At 39.5% G+C, this 14,409-nt stretch overlaps 1 protein-coding gene across 7 annotated transcripts in view; it reads left to right on the forward strand.

The window, feature by feature from the left end:
• The window catches only part of CFAP206 (cilia and flagella associated protein 206), a 46,963-nt gene extending 40,006 nt beyond the window's left edge, over positions 1–6,957 (forward strand). For all 7 annotated transcript variants that reach the window (XM_040474121.1, XM_040474122.1, XM_040474118.1 and 4 more), the window contains one exon: positions 6,500–6,957. In XM_040474121.1, coding sequence (XP_040330055.1) covers positions 6,500–6,730 — 231 coding nt within the window. In that variant the 3' untranslated portion in view covers positions 6,731–6,957. The remainder of the gene's footprint in view (positions 1–6,499) is intronic.
• The last annotated feature ends 7,452 nt before the right edge of the window (positions 6,958–14,409 follow it).

Below are 14,409 nucleotides of genomic sequence, written 5' to 3' on the forward strand. Positions count from 1 at the left end.
AGATGTGTCAGGTAAGAAATTGCTGTGGCTGAGGTCAAAGAGGTTTTTCCTGCTTTCTCCTGTAGGGATTTTGATGGTTTCCTGTCTGACATTCAGGTCCTTCATTCATTTTGAGTTTGTGGGTTCAAATCTGGGGTCTCTGTTCTATTCCATTGGTCTATGTGCCGGTTTTTGTGCCTATACCATACTGTCTTGGTGATTACAGCTTTGCAATACAGGCTAAAGTCTGGGATTGTGATGCCTCCCGCTTTGGTTTTCTTCTTCAGTATTACTTTGACTATTCAGGATCTTTTGTGGTTCCATACAAATTTTAGGATTGCTTGTTCTAGCTTTGGGAAGAATGCTGGTGCAATTTTGATTGGGATTGCACTAAATGTGTAGGTTGCTTTGTGTAGTAGTGACATTTTAACAATATTTATTCTTCCAATCCATGAGCCTGGAATGTTTTTCCATTTCTTTGTGTCTTCAGTTTCCTTCATAAGCTTTCTAGAGTATTTGGCATACAGATCTTTTATATTTTGGTTAGGTTTATTCCTAGGTATTTTATGGTTCTTGGTGCAAATGTGAATGGGATCGATTTCTTTATTTGTCTTTCTGTTGCTTCATTATTGGTGTATAAAAATGCAACCGATTTCTGTACATTAATTTTGTATCCTGTGGCTTTGCTGAATTCATGTATCAGTTCTCGCAGACGTTTGGTGGAGTCTGTCAGGTTTTCCATGTAGAGTGTCATGTCGTTTGTGAAAAGTGAAAGTTTGACTTCATCTTTGCCAATTTTGATGCCTTTTATTTCATTTTGTTGTCTGATTGCTGATGCTAGGACTTCCAACACTATGTTAAACAACAGTGGTGAGAGAGGACATCCCTGTCGTGTTCCTGATCTCAGGGGGAAAGCTCTCAGTTTTTCCTCATTGAGGATGATATTAGCTGTGGGCTTTTCATAAATGACTTTTATTTATTTTTAAAAAAAATTTTTTTTTTTCAACGTTTATTTATTTTTGGGACAGAGAGAGACAGAGCATGAACAGGGGAGGGGCAGTGAGAGGGAGACACAGAATCGGAAACAGGCTCCAGGCTCTGAGCCATCAGCCCAGAGCCTGACGCGGGGCTCGAACTCACGGACCGCAAGATCGTGACCTGGCTGAAGCCGGACGCTTAACCGACTGCGCCACCCAGGCGCCCCTCATAAATGGCTTTTATGATGTTAAAGTATGTTCTTTCTATCCCGACTTTCTTGAGGGTTTTTATTAAGAAAGGATGCTATATTTTGTCAAATGCTTTTTCTGCATCTATTGACGGGATCATATGGTTGTTATTTTTTCTTTTATGAATGTGATGTATCACACTGATTGATTTGCGAATATTGAACCAGCCCTGCAGCTCAGGAAAGAATCCCACTTGATCATGGTGAATAATTATTTTTTATATGCTGTTGAATTAGATTTGCTAGTATCTGGTTGAGAATTTTTGCATCTATATTCAACAGGGATATTGGCCTGTAGTTGTCTTTTTTTTGCTGAGTCTCTGTCTGGTTTGGGAATCAAAGTAATGCTGGCTTCATAGATGAGTCTGGAAGTTTTCCTTCCCGTTCTGTTTTTTTGGAGTAGCTTGAGAAGGATAGGTATTAACTCTGCTTTAAATGTCTGCTAGAATTCCTCAGGGAAGCCATCTGGTCCAGACTCTTATTTGCTGGGAGATTTTTGATACCTGATTTGATTTCTTCACTAGTTAGTTATGGGTCTGTTCAAATTTTTTGTTTCTTCCCTTTTGAGTTTTGGTAGTGTGTGGGTGTTAATAATTTTTCATAGTATTCCCTGCTAATTGCTTGTATTTCTGAGGGATTGGTTGTAATAAATCCATTTTCACTTGTGCTCTTATCTATTTGGGTCCTCTCTCTTTTCTTTTTGAGAAGCCTGGCTAGAGGTTTATCGATTTGTTTATTTTTTCAAAAAAACCAACTGTTGGTTTCATTGATCTGTTCTACTGTTGTTGTTGGTTTTTTTTGATTCTATATTGTTTCTTTCTGCTCTGGTCTTTATTATTTCTCTTCCTCTTCTGGGTTTGGGGTGTCTTTCCTGTTCTGCTTTGAGTTCCTTTAGGTGTGCTATTAGATTTCGTATTGGGGATTTTTCTTGTTTCTTGAGATAGGCCTGGATTGCAATGTATTTTCCTCTTAGGACTGCCTTTGCTGCATCCCAAAGTGTTTGGATTGTTGTATTTTCATTTTCATTTGTTTCCATATATTTTTAAATTTCTTATGTAATGGCCTGGTGGACCCATTCGTTTTTTAGTAGGGTGTTCTTTAACCTCCATGCTTTTGGAGGTTTTCTAGACTTATTCCTGTGGTTAATTTCAAGTTTCATAGCATTGAGATGTAAAAGTGTGCATGGTATGATCTCAGTTCTTTTATATCTATTGAGGGCTGTTTTGTGACCCAGTATGTGATCTATCTTGGAGAATGTTCCATGTGCACTTGAGAAGAAAGTATATTCTGTTGCTTTGGGATGCAGTGTTCTAAATATATCTGTCAAGTCCATCTGGTCCAGTGGATCATTCAGGGCCATTGTTTCTTTACTGATTCTCTGTCTAGATGATCTATCCATTGTTGTCAGTGGAGTATTAAAGTCCCCTGCAATTACCACATTCTTATCAATAAGGTTGCTTATGTTTGTGATTAATTGTTTTATACAGTCGGGTGCTCTTGAATTTGGTGCATAGGCATTTATAATTGTTAGCTCTTCCTGATGGATAGACCGTGTAATTATTATATAATGCCCTTCTTCATCTCTTGTTATGGCCTTTAATTTAAAGTCTAGTTTGTGTGATGTAAGTATGGCTCCTCCAGCTTTCTTTTGACTTCCAGTTGCATGATAGGTAGTTCTCCATCCCCTCACTTTCAATCTGAAGGTGTCCTCGGGTCTAAAATGAGTCTCTTTAGACAGCAAATAGATGGGTCTTGTTTTTTTTATCCATTCTGATACCCTATGTCTTTTGATCGGAGCACTTAGTCCATTTACATTCAGTGTTGTTATTAAAAGATACGGGTTTAGAGTCATTGTATTATCTGTAGATTTCATGCTTGTAGTGATGTCTCTGGTACTTTGTGGTCCTTGCAACATTTCACTCAGAGAATCCCCCTTAGGATCTCTTGTAGGGCTGGTTTAGTGGTGATGAATTCCTTCAGTTTTTGTTTGTTTTGGAAAATCTTTATCTCTCCCTCTATTCTCAGTGACAGGGTTGCTGGATAAAGGATTCTCGGCTGCATAATTTTCCTGTTCATCACGTTGAAGATTTCCTGCCATTCCTTTCTGGCATGCCAAGTTTCAGTAGATAGGTCTGCTACTACCCTTATGTGTCTACCTTTGTATGTTAAGTCCTGTTTATCCCTAGCTGCTTTCAGAATTCTCTTTATCCTTGTATTTTGCCAGTTTCACTATGATATGTCGTACAGAAGATCGATTCAAGTTATGTCTGAAAGGAGTTCTCTGTGCCTCTTGGATTTCAGTGCCCGTTTCCTTCCCCAGATTGGGGAAGTTCTCAGCTATGATTTGTTCAAGTACACCTTCAGCCCCTTTCTCTCTCTCTCTTTCTTCTGGATTCCTATGATACGGATATTGTTCCCTTTGATTGAATCATATAGTTCACTAATTCCCCCACGTGATCCTGGATTTTTTTTTTATCTCTTTTTTCTCAGCTTCTTCTTTTCCCATAATTATATCTTCTAATTCACCTATTCTCTCCTCTGCCTCTTCAATCCACGCTGTGACTGCCTCCATTTTGTTTTGCACCTAATTTATAGCATTTTTTAACTCATCATGACTATTTTTAGTTCCTTGATCTCTGCAGCGATAGATTCTCTGCTGTCTTCTATGCTTTTTCCAAGCCCAATGATTAATTTTATGACTATTATTCTAAATTCTTGTTCAGTTATGTTGCTTTTATCTGTTTTGATCCATTTTTTAGTGTCACTTCTTCCTGGAATTTCTTTTGAGGAGAATTCTTCCGTGTCATCATTTTGGCTAGTTTTTTGTCCCTTATGAATTTTAAAAGCTTTTTATATGCTCTGCATTGTGAGCACTGCTATATTAAAGGGGGGTCATACACTGTCCAGGGCCTGGCTCTTCAGATGTTTTTTGGAGTGTGTTACTTGTTCTCTGTTGTGACTTTGGTTATTTTATTTCCCTATTTGTAATGATGTTTTGGACTCTCCATCAGGTGTGCTTTGATTTGTTCCTTGAAGTAGCCCTGGAAAGGAAAACAAACAAACAAACAGGAAACAAAAATACGCAAACACACAAATAAAACAAACAGAAACAAAAAACTAAAAACAATCAAAAAATAAAATACCAGGAACACCAGCTACAAATAAAGAGCAGGGTGGAGGTGGTACTGATCGAAGAACACATACAAAGAGGAAATGACAGGGGTGGGCGTTGGGGGGGAGAAAAAATAAACATTGACCAGGCAGAGAGACTAAAAGGCTTAATCCAGAGAGAGAGAGAGAGAGGAAAATAAGGAAGGATGTGAGGAAAAAGAAACAAAGATAATATTACCCAGACAGAGAAACTAGAAGACATGATTTTTCCAGGGAGAGAGAAAGGAAAGTAAATGAGGTGTAGAACACGTATCTAGAGAATGGATTAAATATGTCTGTTTAAACAAACCAATAACTGGAATAGCCAGCCTGGAGGAGGGAAGAGATAAGAAGGAGAAATGGAAGGGAGAATATATCTAAATAACAAGAATTATCCTAGGATTAATTCAGGCAATGCAGCAGTGCTAGTCTGGAGGAGGGGGCCGACTGCCTCCAAAGCGTCTATCCCTCTCCAGTAGATATGCAGTTACCCAGTAGATACGCCTGGTTTGGTGTAGGCTGGTCCCGCCTCCACTGTGGTTACCATGGTGGGATCTCTGAGGCCTCACCTTGGTGGTGGTGGGGAGAAAGATGGCGACCACCCCCCCCCCCCCCCCCAGTCTCTTCTCCACAACCCGGTGTCCCAAATCACTCCTTTGGAGCCATCCTCACTGGCCGCAGCGGCAAATGAGGCTGTCTGTCTGGCTCCACTGACTCCCGTGCCAGGCTCTTGGCTGGGATTTAAATCCCTCCTCCGTGTGCCCTGGTACTGGGGAAGCACCTCTCTATCCAGGCCCCATATGTGGTCCCGGCTGGTTTTGTCCTGTGCGGAAGCACTTCAGGGGAGAGGACCGGTTTCTCCTGCTGTGGACTGTGCCCTAATCTACCACTGAACCCAGAGATGCCTCCCCACCTCCCCAGGTACATGAACTAGGCAGCCTGCCCCAGTCTGAAGAAAGCCCGCAGTTAGAGATGGGATGCTTCTCCATCCTGGTCCGAGGGTTTTCTCTTGTCCAGATATAGTCCTATGCTTCCCTAGCCACTCTTTCTCTTCCTTTTGGCTCTCTGCAGAAGGGGATCCCTCCCCTCCGTGCCTATGCGGCCTGTTTTATCTCGCCCGCCCCCCCCATTTGCAATCACCCACCCATGGCCCTTCAGTTTGTCCCTGTTTCTCCCCGGTAGACTCAGTCTCTTTTTCTCCAAGATTCTTGAGTTCAAAGTCCTTTGGCTTTAGCCCTTCTTTGTTTGAGAGATGCGAGAGGTATAGATCCCCCTACTTCTCTGCCATGTTGGCCCCATTTACGCTACGCCGGTCTCTACCTTTTTAAGTCACAGGCTTTTATGCTTCTGAGTTCTTTTCTTGGACTTCTTTGTTACTTCAGTAACTCCTAGTCTCCTTTTTTATTTGTTTTTTAAAGTTTATTTATTTTGACAGAGAAAGAATGAGTGGGGCAGGGGCAGAGAGAGAGAGGGAGAGAATCCCAAGCAGGCTCCACACTCACGCAGAGCCCGATATGGGAATCAATCTCAAGGACTGTGATATCGCAACCTGAGCCAGAATCAAGAGTCGGATGCTCAACTGACTGAGCCACCCAGGCACCCCACTCCTTGTCTCCTTTCAATAAAACTCCTCTTTGCTTCCCAGCCTGAGTAATCTGTTTAACTTCATGTTTATTAGTAATCCATAAAAAGAGCAAGCAAGATGTAGACTAATGTAAAATATAACCTGAAGACATCAGAACTTTTTATATTAAAAGTCTTGGGTGAAGCCCATTTAAAAAAGAAATGAAATCTTAAATTTTTGTCTTTTAAAAAAATAAACCCAGTATGGTGGAAAAATCCAAGTTGTATAAATCTCAAAATATAATAATGAAGGAATTAAAAGATTATATTAACAAATAATTGGGCTCACTGTTAAGTGTGATCTGTATGTTCTTTCTTTGGGTCCGTTTTCAACATTTTATGTATTTTCTCACTTGTTGGCAAAGGATATTTATTATGTTCTAGTTTTTCTAATGTTTTAATGTTTTGTAGAAATATGCTGTGTTGTAGGGCTAATTTCTTTGTGGACTGAGAAAAAAGATTCGGCCAAATTATTTGTTCTTTAGAGATGGGTTAATTCCTGTGTATTCTCTTTCTTCTTAGGCCAATTTGCGTTGGAAGGTTACTCACTCAGTACAAACTGACCTTAGTCACATGAGAAGAGAAAATTGTTCACAGGTGTACCCACCAAAGGATGCCAGCACGCAGTCTATGAGAGAAAGCAGCACCCGAGTGCCCAGGCCCCAGATTTACATAGCTGGTCTTCGTGGGGGACAGGGTAAAATCACATATGGGGTCAAGGTGAACTTAACTAGAGCTGTTGATGAGACCTAGTTAAAGACTGTATTTTTTAAGTAGATATCGCCAAGTTATGAACAGTGGCAAATATTGACAAATATCTTTGCATCAATGGAAATTACTAAATTTTGTGAGTCTGGCACATTCATTGGTTGTGTGAATGTTTTCTGGATTCTGTCAAACTGCTACAAAAAACTAAAAGTTGTTCTCTGGAGCACATTTTTCATTCTATTAAAATTGAAAAATAAAACTCTGCCCACTCAGCTTCTATTTGTTAGAAAAAGTTTGGCAGCATTAAAGGCTGAAATTATGATGTATTTAGATATTAATATATTTATAAGATTATGACTAAGATAGCTTATTTATTTCTAAAATAATTTTTAATGGTAAACATTAAAACTTTAAAACCTAGGCAATATTTTAGCCTCATTAAAGTATTAAATGTTAACGGGATTAAATTGATGTATAATAAACCTCACTAATTTGGAACAATTAGAGCAGAGGTCCACATGAATTTTTAAAATCTGGAAATTTTACATAAAATCTGGATTTCTAGTCCCTTGGGAAAAAAAAGTCAGAATATTTGCCAATACTTGGCTAGTATTCCTGTGAGTAGTAGCTGTGCCCTTTCATAGGCCAAACACTTCTAGTCCCAGCCCCTGCTGTCTTTTTGGTCTCCTGCATTACTCCTGTGCCTTATTTGCCTGGCCCTATAGGCAGTTGTACATAGGGCCCATGTGAATTACTAATAGCTGAATTTTAGAGCTGTAGTTTTATTACTGTCTTACAAACTTCTTTTTTTTTTTTAAGTTTATTTATTTTTAAGAGGGAGAGAGAGACACAGCATGTACTCATGGGAGTGGGGGAGGGGCAGAGAGAGGGAGAGAGAGAATCCTAAGCAGTCTCCATGCTTCAGCACAGAATGAGACTTGGGGGTCGAACCCACGAATGGTGAGATCATGACCTGAGCTGAAACCAAGAGCCCGGCACTTAACTGACTGAACCACCCACGTGCCCAATATATATATTTTAAGTTTATTTCTTTATTTTATTACTTTCTTACATATTTCTAATACCAGTCCTAGATAATAAAGACTCCCTGGTGGAGGGACTGTTAAACATGCTTTAATAGCCAGGGGATAATTTATATTTAATGTATTTTTTCTGCCTTGGTGACTTTTAAGGTGTTTATATAATTTGCTTTCTGTGTATGTATAGTGTTATCTATAATGTGAATATGTTTCAAAATGCACTTTGCACAGATATCATAAAGGTAAACTTTAAATAGACTTTCTTTTAAAAACATTTTTTAAAGTTATTTATTTATTTTGAGAGAGAGTGGGGGGGTGGGGTAGGGACAGAGGGAGAGGGAAAGAGAGAGAATCCCAAGCAGACTCTATGGTGTCAGTGCAGAGGATAACGCAGGGCCCCAACCCATGAACTGTGAGATCATGACCTGAGCTGAAGTACAATGCTTAACTGAGCCACCCAGGTGCCTCCTGACCTACTTCTAAGTTTTCATAATTTTCGTACCTGAAGTTTAAAAATGGTGTTAGAGTATCCTGGGTGGTTCAGTCAGTTAAGCGTTGGACTCTTGATTTTGGCTCAGGTTATGATGTCCTGGTTCGTGGGATCGAGCCCTGCATGGGGCTCAGTGCTGATAGCTCAGGGCCTGCTTAGGATTCTCTCTCTCTCCCTCTCTCTCTGCCCCTCCATTGCTCTCTCTCTAAAAATAAATAGTAAACATTGAAAAATAAAAATGATGTTAAAGATAAGACTGGCTGTTGGGGCAAGGCCTGGGGCTAGGAGTGGGGGGCAGGGTTCTGTCCTTGAAGAAGGTGGGAGGTTAGAGCTAACACTAATTTTTACAGCATCAGGTATTTGATTTTTATCTGTTCTGTCAAACCTCATTCGGTTCTGCAATATTTCTAAACACAGAAAAGAATGGCCATAAGCCATAAGCCATAAGATAAGACATAATTCGGGGTTATCAAGTTAAGGCTGAAAGTAAAATTGCCAAGTGAATAAAAATATCAAACCCAATTTGAAAAACTAAATTTAATATCAGAAAGTGCAACAGAATCAGGATAAAGGGAGCTAGATCAAATGATAGCCTCATCTTTTCCTAGGATCTTGACCATCTCCCCAAGCCCCAATGTTCTCTAAAGATTTCCAACCTCATGCTGGACACTGTGTCAGGCACCCCCATTTCAGCAGGTTACAGGCCAAACTCATTTTCTCTGACAGACTTGTTTATCCCTCTGTATTTCTTTCTGTGCTTAGAGGCCATCACCATCTACTGAGTAGCATAAGGTAAAAAAACTTGATTGCCTTTCTCTCATAGCCCCTATATTTAAAAAGTCATCAAACCCTGCTGATTTGTCTTGAATTGTCTTTGGAATCTGTCTTTCTGTTTTCACCATGACTGCTATATTTTAGGACTTAGTCCTATTACCAGATTCATTGGCATAATTTTTCTAGCATACAAATCTGATAGTGTCACCCTCCCCCCTTCCCCCAACTTTCACTTCCGTTGCTTAAACACCTACCAAAACTCTTTTATTACCTAGGAGATGATGGAAAAACTCTTTCATACATGATGTAAGACTTTTCAAAATATATCCATCTACCTTCCAGTTTCATTTTCTGCTCCTCTCATGCTGTCTCCAAACACTATACATATTAGGCAAATTGAACTCAACCTCTTCAAGTGTGTCATTGTCTAATACCACCACTCTCTACTTTCGCTTTTCCCTGTCACTTGGAATGTACTCCACAGACACCCTCATGAAATTACACTGTCCTCAAACAGCCTGGTCAGCTTTACCTTTTCAGTGAATATTTCCCCTATCACCTTTAGGAGAATTAATTGCTTCTTCCTTTGAGTTTTCACTACATTTTATTTATACTCTTACTGTAGTACTCAAATAGGTACATATGTGGTCATCTGTAATCTCCCTGTTAGATTTTTGAGATTTGAACTGTGTTCTAGTCATTTTTATATCCCTGGAATTTGTATAGAATTTTGTTGGGTGAACTAAGGCAGAAAAAAAGGAATAAATGAAAGAACAAACTGGAGGCAGGATATTGGTCAAATGATTATTTTAATAGCCAAGGTGGGAACTGATAAAGAGATCAGTAGCCAAATAGTCATTGGAAAAGAAGAGAAAGAGGAACAGAGGAAAAAGGAGATTATTTTTTGAGAAGTAGTAGGAAATAAGGATACGCCAGGTTGGTACAGCTTTTGGAGAAGGCTGAAAGCCAGGCAGAGGAATAGGTTGCCTTTATGCAGTCAGATTAGGACTTTATGTAGTACAATTATAAAGCCATTGTAGGTTCTTGAGCAGAAGATTGTGGCAGAGAGACGCTACAGTTAAGGAGATGGCTAGGAAGCTGTTGAAAGAATTCAGGCATGTGGTAATGGATGACATGAAGGGGCAAATGTGAGATTTGATGAACAGGATATAACATCTCAGGAAAGGGAAGGAAATATCACAGTATGACCTCAGGGTGTCTACCCTAGGAGGCTGAGGACAGTTGGGAAGAGGAACTGGTTGATCAAAAATGAGAACATGTTCAGTACCAGAAAATCTGTGTTTAAAGGGTGACAAAAATAATAAAGCAGAGATGACTGGAATTTGAACTGGACAAAGGTAATTTGGGAGGTCATCCCCAAGGGAGTAGGGATGGAATGAGGAGGAAGAGACAACATGAGACCAAGGAGCAGTCAGAGGAGTAGAAAAAGAAAGGAGTCTCTGTGGTCAAGGAAGTAAAGTGAAGGTCCACTACTTACTAGCTGTGCTACTTAATATTTCTCTGCTGCAGTTTCTTCATCATAAAAATTGGGGTAATAATAGCTTCTAATTCACTGGGTTGTTAAGAGGATTAAAGGAGTTAACCCATGCAAAGCATTCACATGATAAGCGATTTGTTAATGTTAGCCATGAGAGGAAAGAATCTCTAGTGTCTCCTCCTACTGCACTCCCACCCTTCTTTTGTCCACTTTCTATTTTCAAGCTCTCAGTTAGTGCCCAGAATAATGCTTGGCGCATTATGGCTTTCACTCAATGTCTGATGAATAAACAGAAGAGGATGAGAAATGAGAAAAGGTCAATGGAGTCGGCATCTGCTAAGCTCTGTTTTAATAGAGTTGGCTTGCGTAGAAACAGGACTGCAGCAAGCAGAAAATCGTAGAAATAAGTACAGACTACAAATCAGTACTGTTTGGCATGAAAAGAAAAATGAGATTATGGTAACTAAAAAAGGAAGCAGAGGCAAGGGAGAGTTAAGCTCAAATAAATGTTTAGATAGTGTTGATTATTACAGAAGTCCAGACACTGAATTTTTCATTGTCTCCTTGTATTTTCATTATTTTCTCAATTATAAAATGCAACAATTCTTTTAACTTGTCTTTAGTAATATTACACCATAGAAAAGAATTGTTTTTTTTTTGTTTTTTTTTTTTAATTTTTTTTTTCAACGTTTATTTATTTTTGGGACAGAGAGAGACAGAGCATGAACGGGGAAGGGGCAGAGAGAGAGGGAGACACAGAATCGGAAACAGGCTCCAGGCTCTGAGCCATCAGCCCAGAGCCCGACATGGGGCTCGAACTCACGGACCACGAGATCCTGACCTGGCTGAAGTCGGACGCCCAACCGACTGCGCCACCCAGGCGCCCCAAGAATTGTTTTAAAATAATTACCTAGCAAATATAATTTTCTCTATCTTTAAATGTTTATTTATTTATTTTGAAAGAGAGAGAGAGAGAGAGAGAGGGAGCTCGCAGTAGAGGGGCAGAGAGAGAGGGAATCCCAAGCAGACTTCACCTCCAGGGCCCAGTACCACGCTTGATCTTACAACCTTGAGATCATGACCTGAGCTGAAACTGGGAGTCAGAGGCTTAACCAACTGAGCCACCTAGGTGCCTCTAATTTTCTTAATAGCAGAATGGACAGTTTGCTTAAATTGTCATGGAAGCAATTATGTTTAGATATCTGCATTTGTCTAACTGTTCTTTATAGTTAATGATTTACTATACTTGAAACTTCACCACTTTTAATAACCTATTGTGTAGCTACATACTTGAATTTAACTGTAACTTCCTTAAGCCTTTTGGTATTGCTTACTGCACAGCCTACACTTTTACTTTATTACCAATGGATATAGTAATGGGCTTCCTTTTATATAATTCATTGAGACTAGGGTCACTCTCATGCCTGAACTGAGATAGAAGTGAGCAGGATTTCCAGGCAATACTGCAGCTTGATAGTGACTATCAGGAATATCATTATGGTTTCAACTGGTAATAGCCAATAGCTGTTTGAGACACAGGTTAGCACATTATCAGGCAAATGACTCTGTGGTTCACATGTTGAAGATCACTGCTTCTTGCACTAATCAGGGTTGTATAGGACACTAGTATACATAAAAGAAGCACATTAAGTCAACAGGTTTTCCTCTAAGACTTAGGATAATTCAAAATGAGAAAGTAAAATTTAGCTCAGATGTAAAGAATGTAAATATCTGCTTGGCCATTCATTGGGCTGAGATAATGAACAGAAACTCAAGCTAGAAAGTTAATGGGAAATAATATTTTTTCTGAAGGGCATGCTGCAGTAGAATATAATAACCATCCCCTGTTTTGCGTGTCTACTCTCTAACTCAGTGAAAAATTTTGTTCTCTAAGATCATATACTGTTAGAACCTTGCTGTTGACATTTTATCAGTAAGAATTAAACAGCCTGCTTTTGCTTGAAGGATTTAAGTCACTTTGACACAAAGAAGCAGCTTCAATTTCCAACCTAAGAGGAAAGTCTTCATTTTAGAGGCTCCTGAATACAACAGTCCACATCCAGTAACTTTGCTGTTTTCAAGAAACAGGATCCTGAGACTATTCCTTAGTCCATATCTGATGTGAACTTCTTTATAAACAGCCCTGCTTTGAATGTATCAAAACACTACTTCCTTTAAATTTCATTTAAGTCCACATCCTTGTCCCAGATTTTATAACTCTTTCTGTATTTCCAGAGACATCCCACACAATTCCTCTGTTGTGCAGTTTCCCTCACTGGAATGGATCAATAATCCTGCTCTGTCTGAATACAGGTTTGTCCCTGCTGGTCTTGGGCTGGACAGGTTAGGACAAGAGGCATCAAAGTCTAGTCAAGGTTCATTCCAATGGAGTAGGAAGTCTTTCGGGCAATTAAAATTTATTAAGAAAAGTAGGGTTCAGCAGCATAAGTTATGTGAACCAGAAATGCCACAAAAACAGTCCAACAGCATTTTACTCACCACCCTAAGTAGTGTGCATGTGTGTGTGGGCGTTTGCCTGTGTGTATGTCTCTGTGTGTGTGAGATACTATTCTCTACCAGAAGGAACCACGGTTCCTTGAAGTGTAGTTGATTGCATTACCTATGACAGGAAAAAAATCAAGATTAGCTGGAAACCCTTGTTGCCAGAAATAAAGAATGCTTCAAAAATCTTGTGCAGGTGTAAAGAAAGGAGTAGGCTCACAGGGGCCACACTGGGGTAATTTGAGCATCAAAAGGAGGATAATTATAGTTAATAGAATTGAGACTATAATGATATCCAAAATGGGAAGAGATAAACTGTACAAATCCATAGTTGTAAAAAAAAATTAGGAATGTATCATGTTTTTAAAATTAATTTTAAGTCCACATATGAGGGTTTTTTTTTTTTGAGTATGTTAAGAACATACACTAGGGGACCGTTACCAATTACAGGAAGAGGTGATTAGCACCAGTGAGCACACATACAACCGGTAAAGGGAAGGTCCAACCATGTTCGAAAATGAGATCAATCAAATGTCTGACTCTACAAAGCTCCTTCAGATAGTAACGTGATGCTAATAAGGCATGAAAAATTTCCCAATACTGTTAATAGACTATATATATATATATATATATATATATATATATATATATATATAATCTATGTAAATGTCTATCTAATGGTAACACATAGAACAATCACTCAAATCTCTAAAAAGTCATTTTAGGGAAAGATGGTGCTACGGGAGATGTAGGCGGCTGGGCATCACAGATTCTTGTACCGCTATTCCTGTAAGGGCTGAGGTGCCTTCATAGTATTTTTAACCAATCCACGTTATCTGGAAAGCCTTTCATTTTGCCAATGAATTTTTCTAACATAGTTTATGCTAATAAATATCCTCTAGTGAAAGTGAAGATTATAGCGGCTGAAGTAAATGCCTGTTGTGTCAACGTCTAATATTTTTGAGGCCCTTTTGTTGTGAGAAGATCATGTAGTTAGAATGTCCGGTCAAGTAAATACAATCAATGACAACGCTGACAATAAGGACACAGGCACAAGACTTCTGAAAAATACGTAAGTCATATGAAGAGGTAACAATGCAAGGTAATGGGCGAGGTGGAAGTTACAAAAGTTATGGAAAGTAGTTTCTGTTACTTTACAGGTTCTGAGGGTTTCTACAACAGCTTTTGACAGGCACGAATCATTAAGTCTGACCCCGTCTTCATTTGCTACCAAATCACCTTGGTGAGGACTACAATTCCCAGAACGCAACGCTCTGCTCCCTTGACTCCGCTTCCTTAGCCGGCCGGGAGATGTAGTTTACAGAACGACGTCTTCGACTCGAGTTTTACGCACTTGTCAGCAAGGACTCAGCCGTAAAGGCCTCTTTCCATCCGGGTCTTTCCATTTTCGGAGGTAGCT

Source organism: Herpailurus yagouaroundi, unplaced genomic scaffold (assembly GCF_014898765.1).
Source record: "Herpailurus yagouaroundi ecotype Mexico unplaced genomic scaffold, PumYag 139, whole genome shotgun sequence".
NCBI lineage: Eukaryota > Metazoa > Chordata > Mammalia > Carnivora > Felidae > Herpailurus > Herpailurus yagouaroundi.